Source organism: Poecilia reticulata, chromosome 9 (assembly GCF_904066995.2).
Source record: "Poecilia reticulata chromosome 9, P_reticulata-male-v2, whole genome shotgun sequence".
In the NCBI taxonomy this organism is placed as follows: domain Eukaryota; kingdom Metazoa; phylum Chordata; class Actinopteri; order Cyprinodontiformes; family Poeciliidae; genus Poecilia; species Poecilia reticulata.
The window spans coordinates 16707051-16724332 of record NC_088838.1 but is presented as its reverse complement, the minus strand read 5'-3'; the positions used below and the strand labels follow the sequence as shown (position 1 = coordinate 16724332).

The following is a 17282-nucleotide window of genomic DNA, read 5'->3' as shown; positions in this document are numbered from 1 at the left end:
TTCTCCATTAGCTACTGATGTTTTAGCAAGGAGGCGGGCATTCAGATCGCTGCGTCCAACGAATATCCATGGAAAATTGAGTGGAAGGAAAAGATGTGGCAGATAAAAGTACTCAAGTAACAGGAATAAGAACACGTGTGAGAGAATTTTGAGGTAAAGATCAATTAAGAGCTTGAGGGAAGATTCTCGAGTCATGGACTGGAGCAGGACTTGGAGCTTCATATTTATCCTGGACCTGGATTACAAATATCACTTTCCATGTGGCCTTTAAAACAGATGCAAAAAGTTTTTTTTTTTTACAAGAAAAAAAAAAAGACAGTAGTGCTGCTCATTTGCAAGCGTAGGCTTGCATTTGGATGTGTTGTCTGTTGTAAGCCAAAGTTATTGCTATTAGAAATAGCAGTCCTTAAAAATAGCATGAAAACGAGCATTTAGTTGATCTGAGTAAATCCTGCACTAAAGTCAACAAAATGCTGAGCATTACATTGTTATGTCTTTTAGTGAAAGGTAAATATTGTGGTTCTGCCACCCGTTAGTCACATACACAGCTGAGGCAGGTAACGTTTAACATTATCAGCTGACTTTCTGTGGGTGTGAGCAGCGAAAGCAAACATGGATCAACCTTTAGAAAACAAGTGAACGCTTCCATTTAAAGTCCTGCTGTTTCTCTTCAGACTGCGAAGCTGAGTAAAACGGTTTGCCTGACCTTTTACAAAGAACTTATTCATATTAAGTTAAAATGGAGAGAAGGGTTTTGTCTGTGAGGACGAAGATAAAGGGTAATTGTCCCAAGAAGGAAAAGCTGGACCTCTCAAAGTGGATGCAACGGGATAATTTCAGGGGACCGAGAAAGCACTCGGACAGAGAGACTGATGATGAGAGTTTTGACACCAGCGAGATGTGTGAGTATTGCGACAGAAAGCAGAAAAACTGGAAAATAAAAAGACGTGAGAGGCAACATGCCCTTAACAGTATTTATTTAATTTTAAATCAAATGTCTCTCAAAAAAATGACCATGGATGTGCTTTCGTAGTATTGTGTGTTCTGGATGCTTAAACATATGTTGATAAGGGGATTTGATCAGAAAGATTCTGGGCTAACTTTTAATAGAAGCAGCAAAGACGGACATTTGCCTTTTCATTAAATTTCCTTTTATAAATTGTCACACGTCACATAGTTATATTCATCTGAAGTAAAGGACAAGGAGCAGGATGACTTTCTGCTGATTGACAAGTTTGTGGTAAAATAACATGCAGTTTGTGTGAAATCCCATGTTGTGTTGAACAGTACTCGACACCGAGAAGCAGCTCATGGAAGCAGCAAAGAGGAATGATGTGAAAACCATGATGCATCTTGGAAAAAGTCTGAACGTCAACGCAAAGAACGTGGTGGGTAGAAAAAGTGCTTGTCTTTTTTTTTGTTTTTTTGAGGGACATAAATAAAGTATCATCAAGAATAAGCGTTTGGCAGAAACTTTCCACGGCGAAGTGGTAACGTGATCTGTAACTGCAAAACAGCTCAACAGGACAGCCCTTCACTACGCCGTAGCAGGCAAAAACAAGGAAGCAACTCAGTTCCTTCTGCAGCGCAGGGTCAAAGTGGACCAGAAAGACAAGGTGAGATTTTTGGAAATGTGTGGTTTTTTTTTTAAAGAATAATAGGTTACATATCTAAGTATAATTTTGTGTTCTGGTTGTGGCAGTACGGCATGGCACCCATTCATCTAGCTGCCTGGTTTGGCAGCTTGGAGATCCTGAAATTACTGGTGCAGGCCGGGGCTGAGCAGAAGGTTGAAAATGAGGTAAAAAAAAAAAGAATATGATGAGATTCTTTGACTTACACAGAATACACACATGTACCTAATTTAACGTCGAGGATAGCAATAAGAAAGGTGAGGTGTGTACATTTTGTAAAAACCAGCTACTCACAGATTTTTTCTTCTTCTTCAGGAAGGACTGAACATCATGCACTGTGCTGCCATCAACAATCACACTGAAATTGTAGAATATATTATCAATGATATGCAGATGAAAGAATTAAACAAGGAGGACCAGGTATATGTTTAATTAGAAAATAGATCTACCTCATTATGAAACACAGCATATTTATAAAGTGCATCTGGAACACAAAGAATCATTTAGTTCAGTTGCATTCAGTCCTTCTAAATTTACATCTGCATCAGCGAGTCTGACGAACCTGAAATGCAATTTATTTGTCCTACTAGTTCTCTTAACATTTGCGTAATTTAGCTAATGTGTAAGACTGCAACATGGAAGCCTTTTACTTCAAAGACAAGCAAACTTTACGATCATCACAGTCAAGACTGAACATAATCAAAAGAGCTCCTTACCCACAGTGAGGCATGGTGGTTCCATCTTAAGAAAAGTAACTGGGGGGTTTCTGTGAATGAATTTATGACAGTTATAAATACCATTAAGGTGATGTCACACATAATAATGGGGATTTGGAGGAGGGAAAAGTGGCTAGATATCAAAAAGTCAAGTTGTGGAGAAAGATTCCTACCAGTGAGTACTGAGGGATAAAAAACTGCATTGAATGTCAGGCTGTGCACATTCATGCAGCAAAGTGATTGCAGTGATCATGTTTTACTTTCAAAAGCTTTTGTTCTCAGTTGAATTATGCAGAACATATGAAAAATGTAATACATATCAGAAAGAATGATTTACCTTATCGTCCTCAGTCAGTGTTATTTGAAATAAGGTTGTGGATTTTTTTTTGATCCATTGTGTGTTGCTGTCCTCACCTGCATTTTTCCCCCCTCTGTATTCCAGTCAGGACATCGTCCATTTGCACTCGCAGCAGAACATGGGAGCATTGAAATGTTAAAAATACTGATGGAGCCGTACAACATGGCCACAATGAAGCCCAACAAGGTCTGAGCCACCTGCAGGATGTTGATGCATCTTGTTCCTAGTATCACTCAGGCTGTTTATGTTCATACGTGTCTCTGTGTCACACCTGCAAAGAAGCTCAAAGTCAAACCCTCTTTGATGTGCTGCTGTTTCCCTCCCCTCCTTCTGGCAGAGAGGGGACACGCCCCTGCACTTAGCTGCCAGGAACGGCCACTTGGACGCCGTCCAGCTACTGCTGCAGAGCTTTGATTCTCGGGATGAAGTCAATATGGTAGACAATCAGAGTAAACCTTCTCTTCTTTTCTTGGTGTTTGTGGATAATCCACTGCTGAATGTTGGTTCTACTTGGGCTTAATCAAGACCGACGAAACACGGTTGTGTTACAGCAACCACATACTGTGATCTAGCATCAACTTGAACTCTGACCTCTGGGCTGTAATGTAATTTCACGGTTCATAATTGCATAATAGCCTGTCCGACTTGCTTCAATGGATAATTTCTGATTCGAGGTTGTTTTTAAAAGCATATTATACTAAATAACTAGTTGCTTTATCTTTACTCCTGTGTTGCAGGACGGTGAGACAGCTTTGTACCAGGCGGCAGATAAGAGTCAGGAAGAATGTGTCCTGGCCCTGCTGGACGCCGGCTGTGACCCCAACATCCTCACAGTGGTACCGACTGATCTTAGATTAGAAGAGCGATTCATATTCTGCTGCCATTCATTTACTTATACTGTTCACAAAACTGCCTAAAACCTGCCAATAAGTCCGAACTCCTGTTCTTTGCAGGCCAAACGCAGCGCTCTCCATCAGGTCTCGGAAGGCGGAGACTCGTCTCTTGTCCAACTCCTTTTAGAGTACAACGCCCATACAGATGTTCAAAACCAGGTGAGGAAACACAAGCCAGCTGGGAGCGGTACATTTTCTTCGTCCTTATCATTGGTGTGTCTTACCTTGAATTATTATTTATTTGGGGGGATAATATGAATAAATGTGTTTGCTCCAAGCAGCTGGAGGCTCCTCTCCACCTGGCAGTGAAGAACGGTCACATCCCTGTTATCCATTCTCTTGTAGCAGCAGGCTGCAACATTAACGTAGCCGACAAGGTAGGATCAACCTCACGCAGAGAAACTGCAGCGCGTCAGGTCACAAACTTTCCCACATTAATTAGCAGAGATCATTTTCTTCTTTTGGGGAATTTTTGTAGTAGGTTTGAAGGAAGGAGTGGGGAAGTCAGTAGAAAATAGAAAATGACAGATGAAAGAAAAGGACAGAAGGAGAAAATTTAAAAAAATCAGAAGAGTGCGGGTTATTAAAGATGGTTAAGAGGAATATAAGAAATTAAAGCAGGAAGGGAAGTAAGAAAGGGATTAAAAAAATGGAAGGGAAACGAGGAGAAGCAAAAAATAAGGGAGAGAGAATTGAAATAATAAAATGAATGACAAAAAGGTAAAATAACACTGATATATACAACATTTATTTGAGCCAACGGAGAATGAAGTGAAATATATATCTATATACATATTTTCTATGCAATCTTCTGTATCTGGACCTTGAAAATACTTGAGTTATCCAGACAAAGTATGAACCCTGATAAGATGCCTCATGTCCTGTTAGAGACTCCAGACCGCGCTGCATCTCTCGGCAGAGCTCGGCAGGACTGAAGTCGTGGAAATGCTGCTAAAATCTGGTGTGGATCTACAAATCCGGGACAGAGTGAGAATACACACATGGTTACAACACAAAATCACCTCAAGACAATCTGACGTATAATGCATATATGTCACAGCACAAGCAAAGTACATCAAAATAAAGAAAATTGTGTCGAAAATGACACAACTAATGTTGTTCTACTTTACTTTATCAATCTCCTTTTCTGTGCTGGATCTGGAGTAGCAGGGTAAAACTGCTCTGGGAGTGGCAGCCAGAGCAAACGAGGTGATCATTGTGGACATGATCATTAAAGCAGAAAGATACTACAGCTGGAGAAAGGTGAGGGGAAAAAAAAAATCCAAATATGCATGTTAGCTGATGCGGTTGTAGCGTTTATATGAGCTACATGCCATTTTCAGGGCTTCAAATTCATCCAAAATGATTTATTTGGCACCAACACATCCTCAATTAGCTGCGTTTCCTCTAATAACATTAAAGAATCCCTTGTGAAAAAAAAAAACAAATTTGACAGGCAATTTACCAGAAATGTAATTAAAGATATGCATGATTCACTAACATTACTGATTGCAGACATGCTTAGCTCTGACATTCATATTGCTAATCATTTGTTTTGGTGCTTTGCCAATAACCTCTTCCCGTAGCGCTGTGTTTTCAGGGGCCGATGGCCTTTATCAGCCCTCTGACGTGATTTAATTGCCCTTTCAGGCCAACCCAGAGCTTAATGAAAGCGTTCACAGCGAGCATCCGCTAACGTTTAAACTTGACCACCGGAACGAAACCAAGCAGCTCCGTTCTGCTGCCTGGCGCCTGGCGTACGAGCTCCTGAAACCCGGAGACTGGAAAAGGCTGGCGGAGAACTGGGCCTTCACTAAGGAGCAAGTGGCTGCTATTGAGGATCAGTGGACAGGTGGCGCAAAAACCAACACACAGGACTTTAAAAACTAAAATCAATTTTTATGGAATCACTGTTCAAGTTCAAGTCACAGGGCGTAGACTGCAAAAGGAATCCTATGCATTTTTACACATCATAATTCCATAGTTTTCCAGACTCATAGCCAGAGTGCTAATCTTTAAATAAAAAAATTAGAAAATATTCTAAACTAATACTTGTTTAATATTTCCAAGTCAGACTTTAAAGGAGCAGAAAAAAAACCCCTCAGAATGTAAGGAAGTGAGTGAATGACTGACGGCTGGTTGGATAAAAGGATGAAAAAACCAGGATATGTGGGCAGATGAATAAGCAACAGATGAATTGATCAAACAGGCCGAAGGTTATAGTCAGGTTAGATGTATGATGAAGGGATTGATAGTGAGATGCACTGAAGGTAGAAAGATAACAGGCAGAAAAGCATAAATTGACAGATTTATGGACGGGTGAACAAAGGATTTGACACGAGGCATTTTAAGCTCTAGTTGAGTACTGATTTGCATATCAGTGTGTTTGAGTGGTGAATGTAGTTCTAAGGTAAGTCGTTTCGAGTTAATAGCTTGACTAGGAAAGTGCTGTATAAAACTCAGCCCATATGAATATTAATGCTCATTTCTCCTACTTACTCAAATGCCAGACGACACAGGAGCCCAGTAATCAAAACACCTCGCTGTTGAACTCACAGCTCTCGCTTCAAAACGTCTTGACGGGTCGACCAGCTTTCCTGACTCTACGCCGTTGTGTTTGTTTGGCTCCCAGGTCAGCACAGCTACAGAGAGCACGGCCACAGGATGCTGCTGATCTGGCTCCATAGGGAGGAGCTCGCTCAGACGAATCCTTCCAAGCAACTCTACCAGGAACTCATCCTCACTGGGAACAGGAAGGCTGCTGGTACCTTTAACCAACATGCATGCAAACATCGCTCTGTGCCTGTGTATGGTGTTCAATCAAGTGTCATTTCGTCTTGCAGATAAGATTCGGACGGAGGCAGAGAACACCAGCAAGAGTTGCTGCATTTCATGATCAGTTTTGTCTACTTAATTATCAACCATGGATTTCTGTAATAAGTTAGTGGTAAAAGCATTTATTTAGAAAATGGCAACGTGCTGCTGATCAGTAAAATATGACTTTGCATTGAGAAAGTAAGCAGCCATCGCTGCTAGATTGTTTCTAAATCATGAATGGATGCACAAAAATGATTTTATGCAATAAAATCCACATTCATGATGTGCATAATTTAAAAGCAAACATCTGACATGAGGTAAAGGTCAGTTTATAACCCTAAACTATAAATAATAAGTAGAAATTTCTACTACTCTATCTGCTATGCCTTTACATAAATGAAAGCCAACTAAAAAAAACCCAACAACAAACAACAACACAGAGGTAAATCTGTTGTAGGATATCAAACTTTACATGAATGTTTAAAAGACAAATGAAGATTTTTGCATAAAATAAATTAAATGCTATCACTAAATTTAATGCACCAGGGGGTGATCATTCCACTTCCTTGATCGAGTGGACGCTGCATGTGCTGGTGTGTGTTCGCGATGTCGCTCTGCCCACAGCGGACGTGTGGCTCTGCTGGAACGGCCGAGGAAACTTCGAAGCGATGGCCTGTCCGACCGTCAGCTGGAAGAACAGAGAGAGAGAGACATTTTACAGCTTCAAACAGCTGGAGGCTACACTTAGTGTACACCTTGAAGTGCAGCTCTCCACCACCTGTCATACCTGTGTAATAGGATGATGGCGTTCTACTACGACAGAGCTCATTGGTGGAGCTACTCCCATCACCTGAAGGCCGCCGTGTGGGACCTTACCGACATCGGCTCGTGCAGTGATGCGAGCCGTCACGGTCTTTGAGGGTTTCTGTTGTCCTGCCGTCAAAATCCGAGCAGCAGACTGAAAGAACACGATAACACAGCTGCATTTAGAAGAAAAAAAAAGCATTTTTATGGATGTAACAAAGAGAGAGAGAGAGCCAGTAAATGTTGGCAGGAAAGTTTATCTAGAGTTGCTTAATCATATGTCCTTCACAGCCATTTTAAAATATAAAATGGTTCAGTGTGTGTACTACACTGCTCAGTCCCTAAATGTGGAACTGGAAAAAACAGAGACTTGAAGAAAGCAAAGAAAGAAAGAATGCAAGAATGATAAAGAAAGAGAGAGAGAAAAGCACAAGAAAAAGAGGACAAGAAAAGAAAGGAGGGAGGACAGAACAAAATAAGATGGAGAAATGAGGGAAGAATGTTAGGAAAAGAAAGGAACCAAAGGAGGAAGGGCAGAAGAAAAACGCAAAGAATGAAGAAGGAAAGGATACAACATTTAGCCAAAGGGAATAAAGTCTGGAAATATAAATACTTATTTCACTTTTCCATTCTTACCAGACCTGGAAAAACACTGACATAAAATTTCATACTGTCCAGACTGAACTCTGATTCTACGCTGATGTGAAAGTGGATTTCCCTAAAACCTCAGGTTCCCTTGACCACAATCATGTTTCCGGCACTAACCTGTTTGTGGGTGCTCGCGATGCCCCCTGCTGGCAGAGAGCTGTGCAAAACTGTGGCGGACGGAAGCATCTCCTCCTGGGAGGTGGAGACTCTGTGGCCAACCTATTGGAAATACAGAACATGCTCATAAAGAAAAAAAAAAGTCAAAGACCAACACAAACTAGTACAAACTTTACGTGCCATCTTCCAGGAATTCCCTGTGATTAGCTCCACTAGCTCTGAAAGGGCCTCAATATTCCTGGTGGACAAAACAGACCCACAGCATGATGCTGCCACCACCATGTACTGACATTGTGGCGATGGGTGATGTGGATTTTTTTTCAAGCCAGTCAAACAGTTCAGTTTTGCTCTCATCATTTTAGATTTGTATTTGTAAAAAAGAATTAAAAAAATTAAAAAACACTCATTACTTTTCTTTCATTTCAGTTTCCAACTGCTTTATCTCCATATATTTCACATAACTGAAGTTTGTGACTGTAGTGTAAATAAATATCTATAGTGAAATGACAAGCACATTGTCATGAGATGAGGTTAAAATTTGTGCACACTGGCTAATCTAAGAACAAGAAAACATAAACCAACTCATGAATGCAAAAACTTACAAATGTGTAAACAAAATGAGAAAAGGAAAAGAAAGCTAGCCCAGTACATTATCAGTCTCTCACCATATCATCAGCTTCCCTTTGTATAGGCTCGAAGCGATCAAAATGGACTGGACTCAACCTTTTTGAGGTAGAGGGAAACGGCTGATGCTTAGGCAACGTAGCTGATCCACGCTCGTCCTGGCCAGGCGAAGGATCTACGAGAAACACAGAAGGTAAAGTTATCGCTAAATAAACATAAAAATTCAAACACCCATGTAAGATTAATACAGCCTAATTATTCTATGTGCCTATTCAGTTGGCAAAAGTGGCACATCATTGACAAGACTATGAACAATCAGGACAGAGTATCACATTAGCAGCCTGTGCTGACAGTAAGATGACGGCGAGCAAAACTCACTAAAGCCGAGGCCAGATGGATGAGCAAAGGAACGTGCTACAACAAGATGATAATAATGAAACCCTCCTCCAGCCGCTTCAGCAGAACGGCTGCTTAATTTGGTAAATCCTGATCATTTTTGTTGCAGCATGGTGTCAACGTTTGAAATATTGGACTAACAGGATGAAAACATAGAGATTCTGGATTGAGTCCCTGAGGTAAAGTGATATTGTGTAGTCACATCAAGTCTCCCCTTGCAAAGTACCAATAATCACATCCACTAATAGATACCTCAATTATATCATCTAATAAATGAGTTCAGGAGGAGACAGTAGACACCTGCTGTTATTCATGTCTTATTCACTCAAATGTCAGTAGCACATAGCTGCACTGCTGGAGAGGCAGGCCTCAAGTTTCTCCCAGTGTTGATGTGTGTGTCTAATCAATACGTCTCAGACACAAAGTTAGCATTGGAACAAAGCATGCTGTGGGAGTTAGCAAGAGCCACGTTTATTAGCACGCTTGTTAATAAATGTGCATCAGCATAATTTCACACACGCACACACAAAAAAATAGAAAAATCTAAAGTTTTTTTGTTAATATTTATGAGGTAGAAATACGCTTCATTATTAAGTAATTGTTTTTAACAAAAGCAATGGTGGCACAAGAATTAGTGCCTCTGATAATCCATTTTAAAACAAATGCAACTGAAGCACTTTTTTAATTTGAACTTTGCTTTTTTTTAAAGTTCTAGTTGTTTAAATAAATGAAATATTTAAACTAAATTCAATAAACGCTAACTGGTTGATCGGGAGTAATGCCCGAAAAAAAAGCTTCCTCCGTTCAACCATCACAAACGCAAACGTGGGATAATCTGAGGTTTGATTTTTCAGTTTTTTCCCCATGTGATGTTTTTCTACTTTATTAGAAATAATACTAGACTGGGCCTGGCTGTGAATGTGCCGTTTCCGACGATCCATATTACTGATTAGAAATATGTCAGGTAGGGGAATTTTGCTACAAACCATGTGGTTCCTGCGCGGGTAGCTGCTCTGTTCGTGTTTCAGTGGACTGGAACATGTTGAGAGCCTCCATGTTGAGGGCACAGACGCCCCTCATGAAGGCTTTCTTCATAGACTCTTCATAACGCTCTCGCTCAACGTGTAGCCCCTGAATCTCTGCCTCGGCCTTCTCGAGAGCCTCGGCTTGCTGTGGAAACAAGACGGGTGAAGGCGGAAGGAAATTATAGGTCCTTAATAAACCTGCTAACATTACCTGACGTTGCTTTCAGTTAAAACAGCAACACTGCCAACACTAATTTACATTTCTTGATGCTCCATTTCTCTTTCATTTAAGTCAACTGTACGAAGCTCTAACACTCCAAATACTTATGCAATTTAAAATGCCGTAAGTTTTGTTCACTCAGATGCTGAAATCAAATATATTTCTAATAAATGACCTCATAAATCTTAAGCTATACATTTAAAGAAGGACTTGAATAATATTGGTTAGCTTCATATGACAAAATCTTGTATAGAACATTGAGACCAACCATACATTTAGCGAAACAAAATCAGTGCATTATTTTATTTACCTCTGCCAGCTTGACCTCGTACTCTGCGGACAGGTGGGAGCAGACCTCCTCGGCCCTGGAACGGCACGCTCGCTCCACCTTACTCCTCCAGTACCTTTGGATCAGACCGTGCCAGCCCTGCCACACCTTCCTCTTCAGCTGCAAAGTGTAGTGCTGCCGAGCCACCTTAACAGCATGAGCCTGCCAGCGGAGCACAGCTACATGAAATATTCACACGGTAATAATTGCACGTTTCATTTCTTCTCGGGCGGCTTGGGGACATTTTCCTCCGCTGCAATTTGTCTGGTATGATTCTGGCGTAGAAAAATAGTACGTTTGTTCAATGCAGATTAAGGATGTTTAAAGTTACTGCGTCACTGCTGAGCAAATAGCTAACTGAGACGATAAAAATTTTCCATAAAGATTTAGAAGCGGTAGTTACGGTGTCGTGCAAAAGTATCTCTTTGGCTTGAACTCTTTAGATCTTGGTATAGCTGCAGACTTCGGTGTGTTTTACTAGTCTCTCATGTAGAGACAAACACAAAGTTTAACTGTGGATAGGATGGAAAATTGGAAAGGGTTTTCAAATCACATTAAATATACAAACAATATGGTCTGCATTTGTATCGAGTCCCCTTTACTCTAAAATCTATAAATAAAATCTAGTGCAACTTATTGTTTTCTGAAGTTACTTGAGTAGTAAATCGTTCTCCTACATCTAATTTAATGTCAGTAAATAGTTATTGACGGCCATGTAATATTTTCCTTCCACTTCACGGTTGTGTGTTTTGACAAATTCAATAAAATCCATAAAAAACATTGAAGTTTGCTACTTTAATGCGGAAAAATGTTTGTGCAAAGCACTGAATGTAGCTTTATAGAAAATATTCTGTAATAATAATTTTGATTCAAATTCTTTCCAGAGAATAAATAATATAGTTCATTCTCTAAGATTGGTATCCACTAAAATTTATTAGCGTTTTTTTAAGAATTTTGTTGCGCTAGAAGCTCTTATTGACTATTATCAAACAGTAAACGGCTGGAGAGAGAAGGAGAGCTGTGTATACAACTTTATCCACAAAACAATTTAGGAAAAATAATGTCATCAAGGGTGTGTGTTGAGGGGGGGATTTCAACTAGAAGAATCCCTTCAGTCTCAAAGCAGGTAAGTTTCAAGCTTATAGGAATGCACACCTCTTCTTTAGCCTCAGCATGCTGGAGTCTCCACTGTGTCAAGGTTTTCATCTTTTCCTGCTTCTCTTTTTGCCTCTCCAACACCAGGCTCAGATTCCTGATCACCTGCAAGAAGACGCGTCACACTATAAGCGTGCAAGTCTAAAAAGGTCACGGTACGTTCCTCATCTTCTTCGTTATGACCATGCCGATCGGGTTAATGAATTAATAAAAAGAGGATGAAGGAAACAGAAGATTAAAAGATGATTGCTCCAGTTTGGGAAAATGTGTCACAAAAAATAAAAAATTAGAATCTTGGTGCAATAAAATGCATCATTACTGAAGTGAAGTGTGTTTTGTTGTTTTCGGTCACGAGTCGTCACGTAAAGGAAGCCGATCGACACAGATACCTCATCCTTTCTCTGGTTGGACGTCTCGTAGGTGCGCAGCAGCCCTTTCAGCGTATTGAGCTCTGACTTCAGGCCAGCCATTTGGACTGCATGCTTTTCCGCCTCCTTCTTCATCTCCATCCTGTGCCGCTCCATGAAGGCATACTTCCACTTCTGGAGCTCGGTTAGCACGTTTGACTGAACAGGAAACAAACGGCGGTCAGTTAACAGAAGGTTTTCAGATTCCTTTATGGGGCCGAGGTTCGTTGAATATACCGAAACATACGGAGTTCTCCTTTAACTTGAGGAATTTTTTTTTTTTTTTTTTCGCTCAACACAATCACAAACTCACGCTGCCTTTCTTGATAAATACCAATAATGTGATTTCACCTAAACACGGACAAACAAAGCCTTCATCGGTTTGAAGTGTGAAAGTAAAATAGAAAGCATTTTACTACTGGGCCATAAAAAGAGCCTTTCTAAAACCTCATTTAATGGATCACAAGATCAGAATAGAGCTGGTTCTCTGTGCCTTTTCTCAGCACTGATTAGCAGCTGATTGGTTGTCACATGCTCTCCATGAATGAGCTGTACAACAGCTGAGGAAAAGGGCAGGGTGAACATATCCACCTCATCTAAAGTACTTTCACCAGCAGACACTTGTATAGTTAAAAGGTCACCATTTCACAGAAGAAAGGAGCTGTCACCCTTTTCTGGAAAGTGTCATTAAGACTCGGTCCCTTCATAAGCTAAGAGAGGGATTGTTCGCTTTCATTTTTTCCCCCCACCCTTTTAGTAAAGATTTAATGCTGGCTAAATATACACTAAATACAATAACATTTAAATATCCGGAGTTTTAAAATTAGTTATTTTGTCCTGACTAGCCCTCAGTTTATATTACATATAAATAAAATAGCAATTTATTATACAATTTTTGATGGAGATAACAATGTCATCATTCTAATAACAGAATTTGAAATGCATCACGAGACTTTTGAGACAAATTTCCAATCTCCAGTTTTCGTAAAGCTCTGAAACTGATTTCAGTGACTTTCTCTTTCAGAGCAGGAATCCACACATTTCTTGCCAACATCCCCCAGAACGCTGTTCAGTCCTGGATCGGAGATCAGTCAAATGATTGAACATTCTATTAAATGCATCTATTGATTTTGATCATGTGTCTATCGGGACATATAGTGCTACTGATTTATTGTCCAGCCCTGCCTCCCCCACTAAAACTTTCACACCAGATTGCCAATGTTAGAATACATCACAAAGTGTTAGGCTAACATTGTGCAAAAAATGTTCAAGTCTCTGGTCAACTGTCAGCTTCACTCAAACTGATCCCTCGCTACACACTTGAACCAAAGCAATAACAATTGAGCCATAGCCACACAACAAAATATTTTAGCTAAAGCAAACAGACTGATGGACTATTTGAAAAAACTTCCATGGAAGAGGAACTAAACTAACCTTGAGGTTGTTGCTCCACGTATCCAGAATGTTTTCCATTTTGCTCAGATTCTCTTCGGAGATAAACATCTCAGTGAAAGCATACTCCTGGGACTTCTGGTTGTCTGATGTTTTGGATGCTGCCTGAAAATCCACTGATGGCGCATTGGAGCGCACTGAAGTCTTGTGTGACGACGGACCTGCTATCCTCTCAGCTGGAGGAAGAAATTACAGACACTGAGAATACGCATCTACAGACGTAAAGAAAAACTGTAAGCAAATTCTCATCGCAAAAAAAAAAAAGTACCGCAACATTTTATGCTTTTTTTTTTTTCTTTCAGCTTACTCTGACAAGAGGCCTGTGACAATCTTACACTTCTGATGGATTGCCTCTCATCTGCTTCAGGATCTGGGAAATGGTTCACAAAGGATCAAAATTTACTGTTCATTGAACACACACACAAAAATCAATATTAAAACTATTTCATTGTGAAAGTGGAATTCTAAAAACAGAAGGCAGTTTAAGAACAGAATAAGTGACGGCAAGAGTGCTGAATAAGATGAGCACGGCTCTCTCCGTCCAAGAATGCATTTATATCAATGTCTTAATTAAATTCTGCAACGAGAAACGAAAAAGCCTGCACTCTAAAGATCAGAGTGGGCAGAGTTCCAGGAGATCATTACTTATCAGCCTGTCTGCTCTCTGCATCGCCGTGCGTGGCTCAGTGAAAGTTAGAGCACTAAACCTTCAATGAGAGATGCTGCAGGGGAGCAGGGGAGGGGGGGCTGATTGACTGTTTAAGACGGGTTATTATACAGAAAGACTCAGAAAGTGACGTGAGACACCAATATCTATTCTGTTACAGTGAACTGGAAGCTGAAAATGCAGAGTGCACAAAAACATACCGTTGCCATAGGTTGAGATGGGAAACCCTTTTTGAAACCTAATCATTAGATGCTTAGCTTCTTCTAGAAAAACTGAAGGAAAATGGGTGTATATGAACATTTTCCTCAGACAGATCCTACCGTGCAGGTTCTGTCCGCTTGGTTTATCCGTTCTCTCGGAACTTTGACCTTGACCGACAGAAAGCGGGTCATCTTTGGGGGCGACAACAGCATAGCGGAAGAGCTCCTCATACTCATCCTGTTGATTAAAAACACACAAACAAACAAATGTCTATGTGACGTATGGAGGACCAAATTATTTGCTGCACATAAAGAACATTAGACTGGGTGAAAAAGCAGCTTCTTGAACATGAAATCTAAACAAAAACTATGTGATCTAAAAATAGTAATCCATTTGTTTATTCCAAATTGTGGGAAAAAAAAAAAACCTTTGAAGAAATTAGCCTTAGTTTTACATCTAACAATGCCTGTTTCAGGGGTGGTAGACTATAGAGTCCTATTTCAAACATGAGGCATGGACTAAATAGAAATTGCACAAAGCATGCCTCTAGATTAGCTTGCATTTTCAGCTACAGCAAAGGATTCTTTTAATCAACCTGAAGATCAGAAGACACAGAGCTGCCTCGGTCTGAGTCTTTGGGGAGAACAGGAATGTCTTCATCCTCTGACGACATCTAGGTAAAAATAAACAAACAATAATGACAATTTTAGTACTTAGGAAAACATTACGAGTTATTGACTGGTAAAAATAGATGATACATTTTTATATTTTTTCACACCCATGCCATAATAAAAGGCAGTCTCATGACAAAGTAAAGGTCCTAACTTAATAAATAAAAATAAATCCCCCATTTTTTTTATTCCAAGGCCAGACGAAGTAAGACATAATCAGGTCTCTATCTGGTTTCTAAGCAGCTTCTTGAAGATAAAACCCAGACTGTCACTGTCCCACGAACAAAGAAGCCCAAAGCATCACTCCTCCACTACTGTGCATGACCCGTTGGTCAAGAATTATTAGTGCCAAACAGAGAGCTGTGCAGTTTGGTCAATCATTTCTGACTTGGCCTTATTTTTTTCCTAAAGTGACAGTGACCTGAAAACCAGGTGATTCATGATATACAGATGCAACTCTCCAAACCAGTCTTGTTGCTTGGCTTTGTACTTGAATCTCTTCCAAACAAACCGGGCAACACTATTTATGTTGTAAACTTTAACATTTAGCATACTAATTAAAGTTTGTAGAGTCTAAGATTGATTTTTATTTTTCCAAGGAGGACAGTGTGAACCGATGGAACTCCTTGTTTTTTTGTGCCTTTAAATCTTGGTAGTCTGAAATTGGGGTACATTTTCCAGAAAGCCCACTCGTTATCAACATATAATGTTTCTAACTTTTGAATGATGTACATCTAGTTAAGAAATGAACCCATAACCCATCCCGGATTGATAGGTAGAAACAATTGCTTCTCTAAGATTAAAGCAGATTGACTTGTTCCTGTTTCATAGAGGTGGTCAAGCTCCTTGATCAACAGTTAAGGGAGTGAATTTGATAACAATCTTAGGAGAGAAAGTCGCAACCATAAGATCCTACGGTGTAGGAGTGTACATAGTTTTTCACATATAACTTCAACTCTCGTTTTCATTATTAAATCGTGACCGTGGACGTTTCTCTGTTTTGTATAGTTTGCTGAGAGGCCAGATACCCAATTTAGGTGTTTACAAAAAGGCTAAATAACTTCCAGTCAAGTGTTTTGATACAAAATCAAAAGGAATGCCAGCTGAAATATTCACTGTAAGACAGAAGAAGCCAGAACAAAAAGCCTGAATCATGAGATTTAAAGCAGGTTTGTAGTTTAGATAAATAGGAGAATTAGCTAATGTTAAATCTGCATAAAGCACAATTCTGTAGCTTCTACAAAACAAGTTTAGCTAATAATGCTAGAACGTTTGGTCGGGAATCTCTTCCTGTTTCATTAAAGATTTAACACAAATAAAAACCTCTACCGTGATCTCAAACGAGTCGTCAGTTGTAAAGTGCTTTGCTTTGCCGTTTCAAATAAACAGACTCCCAAACAACAGCGTCAGTGATTGGCTTATGCTTCTACAACTCCCGCAATCTCGGCTCTGGTTGGTTGAATTATTTCCAGGGCAACCATAAGCGGAAGAACGCCAGCTTCTGCTACGTTTAAAGGGGACTTGTTCAGTTAACGTGAAGTGTTTACTAAAAAAAGGTCCAGAATAAAGATTGTACGGTAGCACAGTCTTTCGGGTACTGATTAATAACAGCTATCACACAATAGCCTCAAATACAAATGTATTTTTGGCAGATTTCATTTGATAGACCAAAACAATGTAATTAATTGTGAAAAGGAAACAACGTTACACGCGGTTTCCTTTCTTCCCCCCTTTTGTTTTCAAATAAAAATCTGAAAAAATGTCCATGTATTTATGTTCAGCCCCCATTTATAAACACTTTTTGTTGTTGTTGATGTCAGATTTACATCCACAAATTCAGTGGTGGGAAGTAACGAAGTACATGTACTTTGTTACTGTACTTAAGTACAATTTTCGTGTATCTGTACTTTACTTAAGTAGATTTAATAATGGGTACTTTATACTTTTACTCCACTACATTTTACAGTAAGTATCTGTACTTTTTACTTCACTACATTTCTACTAAAGTGTCGCGTTACTCGTTACATCCAAGTCGCATTGAGCTTTTTTTCCCGTTAAAATGTGAAGTTCAGTGTCTTAAGGTGGTGCCGTAAAATCCAAGCAATAACGTGACTTAGTGTCTGTTGTCACCTATCCCTCCAACTTTACT

General features: G+C 39.8%; 2 protein-coding genes across 5 annotated transcripts; one reads left to right on the top strand and one right to left on the bottom strand.

The window, feature by feature from the left end:
* Nucleotides 1-109: 109 nt before the first annotated feature.
* Nucleotides 110-8402, top strand: ankdd1b (ankyrin repeat and death domain containing 1B). Of its 4 annotated transcripts, XM_008418862.3 has the most exons (15): nucleotides 110-902; nucleotides 1288-1388; nucleotides 1518-1616; nucleotides 1703-1801; nucleotides 1950-2054; nucleotides 2793-2894; nucleotides 3046-3144; nucleotides 3446-3544; nucleotides 3662-3760; nucleotides 3880-3978; nucleotides 4490-4588; nucleotides 4769-4864; nucleotides 5252-5453; nucleotides 6234-6365; nucleotides 6445-8402. In XM_008418862.3, the coding sequence occupies exons 1-15, from the start codon at nucleotides 740-742 to the stop codon at nucleotides 6495-6497; spliced, it is 1647 nt and encodes a 548-aa protein (XP_008417084.1). In that variant the 5' UTR covers nucleotides 110-739; the 3' UTR covers nucleotides 6498-8402. The 4 variants fall into 4 exon arrangements, with proteins under 4 accessions (XP_008417084.1, XP_008417083.1, XP_008417082.1 ...); XM_008418861.3 differs by having other exon boundaries at nucleotides 3883-3978; nucleotides 6234-8402; XM_008418860.3 differs by having other exon boundaries at nucleotides 6234-8402.
* On the bottom strand, nucleotides 6866-16608 carry poc5 (POC5 centriolar protein homolog (Chlamydomonas)). Its single transcript, XM_008418859.2, has 13 exons — nucleotides 16463-16608; nucleotides 15058-15135; nucleotides 14582-14699; nucleotides 13902-13964; nucleotides 13577-13770; nucleotides 12125-12301; nucleotides 11736-11840; nucleotides 10563-10742; nucleotides 9994-10177; nucleotides 8653-8786; nucleotides 7988-8089; nucleotides 7206-7376; nucleotides 6866-7106 (listed from the first exon to the last, which is right to left on the bottom strand). The coding sequence occupies exons 2-13, from the start codon at nucleotides 15133-15135 to the stop codon at nucleotides 6972-6974; spliced, it is 1641 nt and encodes a 546-aa protein (XP_008417081.1). The 5' UTR covers nucleotides 16463-16608; the 3' UTR covers nucleotides 6866-6971.
* Nucleotides 16609-17282: the final 674 nt, after the last annotated feature.

Coding starts and splice junctions, on each gene's coding strand:
- ankdd1b (XM_008418860.3), top strand. CDS start 740: ATGGAGAGAAGGGTTTTGTCTGTGAGGACGAAGATAAAGGGTAATTGT. Junction 2,055..2,792: donor AATTAAACAAGGAGGACCAG/GTATATGTTTAA, acceptor TCTGTATTCCAG/TCAGGACATCGTCCATTTGC. Junction 3,979..4,489: donor ACATTAACGTAGCCGACAAG/GTAGGATCAACC, acceptor ATGTCCTGTTAG/AGACTCCAGACCGCGCTGCA.
- poc5 (XM_008418859.2), bottom strand. CDS start 15,135: ATGTCGTCAGAGGATGAAGACATTCCTGTTCTCCCCAAAGACTCAGAC. Junction 13,771..13,901: donor GTCACAGGCCTCTTGTCAGA/GTAAGCTGAAAG, acceptor TTCTTCCTCCAG/CTGAGAGGATAGCAGGTCCG. Junction 11,841..12,124: donor CCAACCAGAGAAAGGATGAG/GTATCTGTGTCG, acceptor GTCTTCTTGCAG/GTGATCAGGAATCTGAGCCT.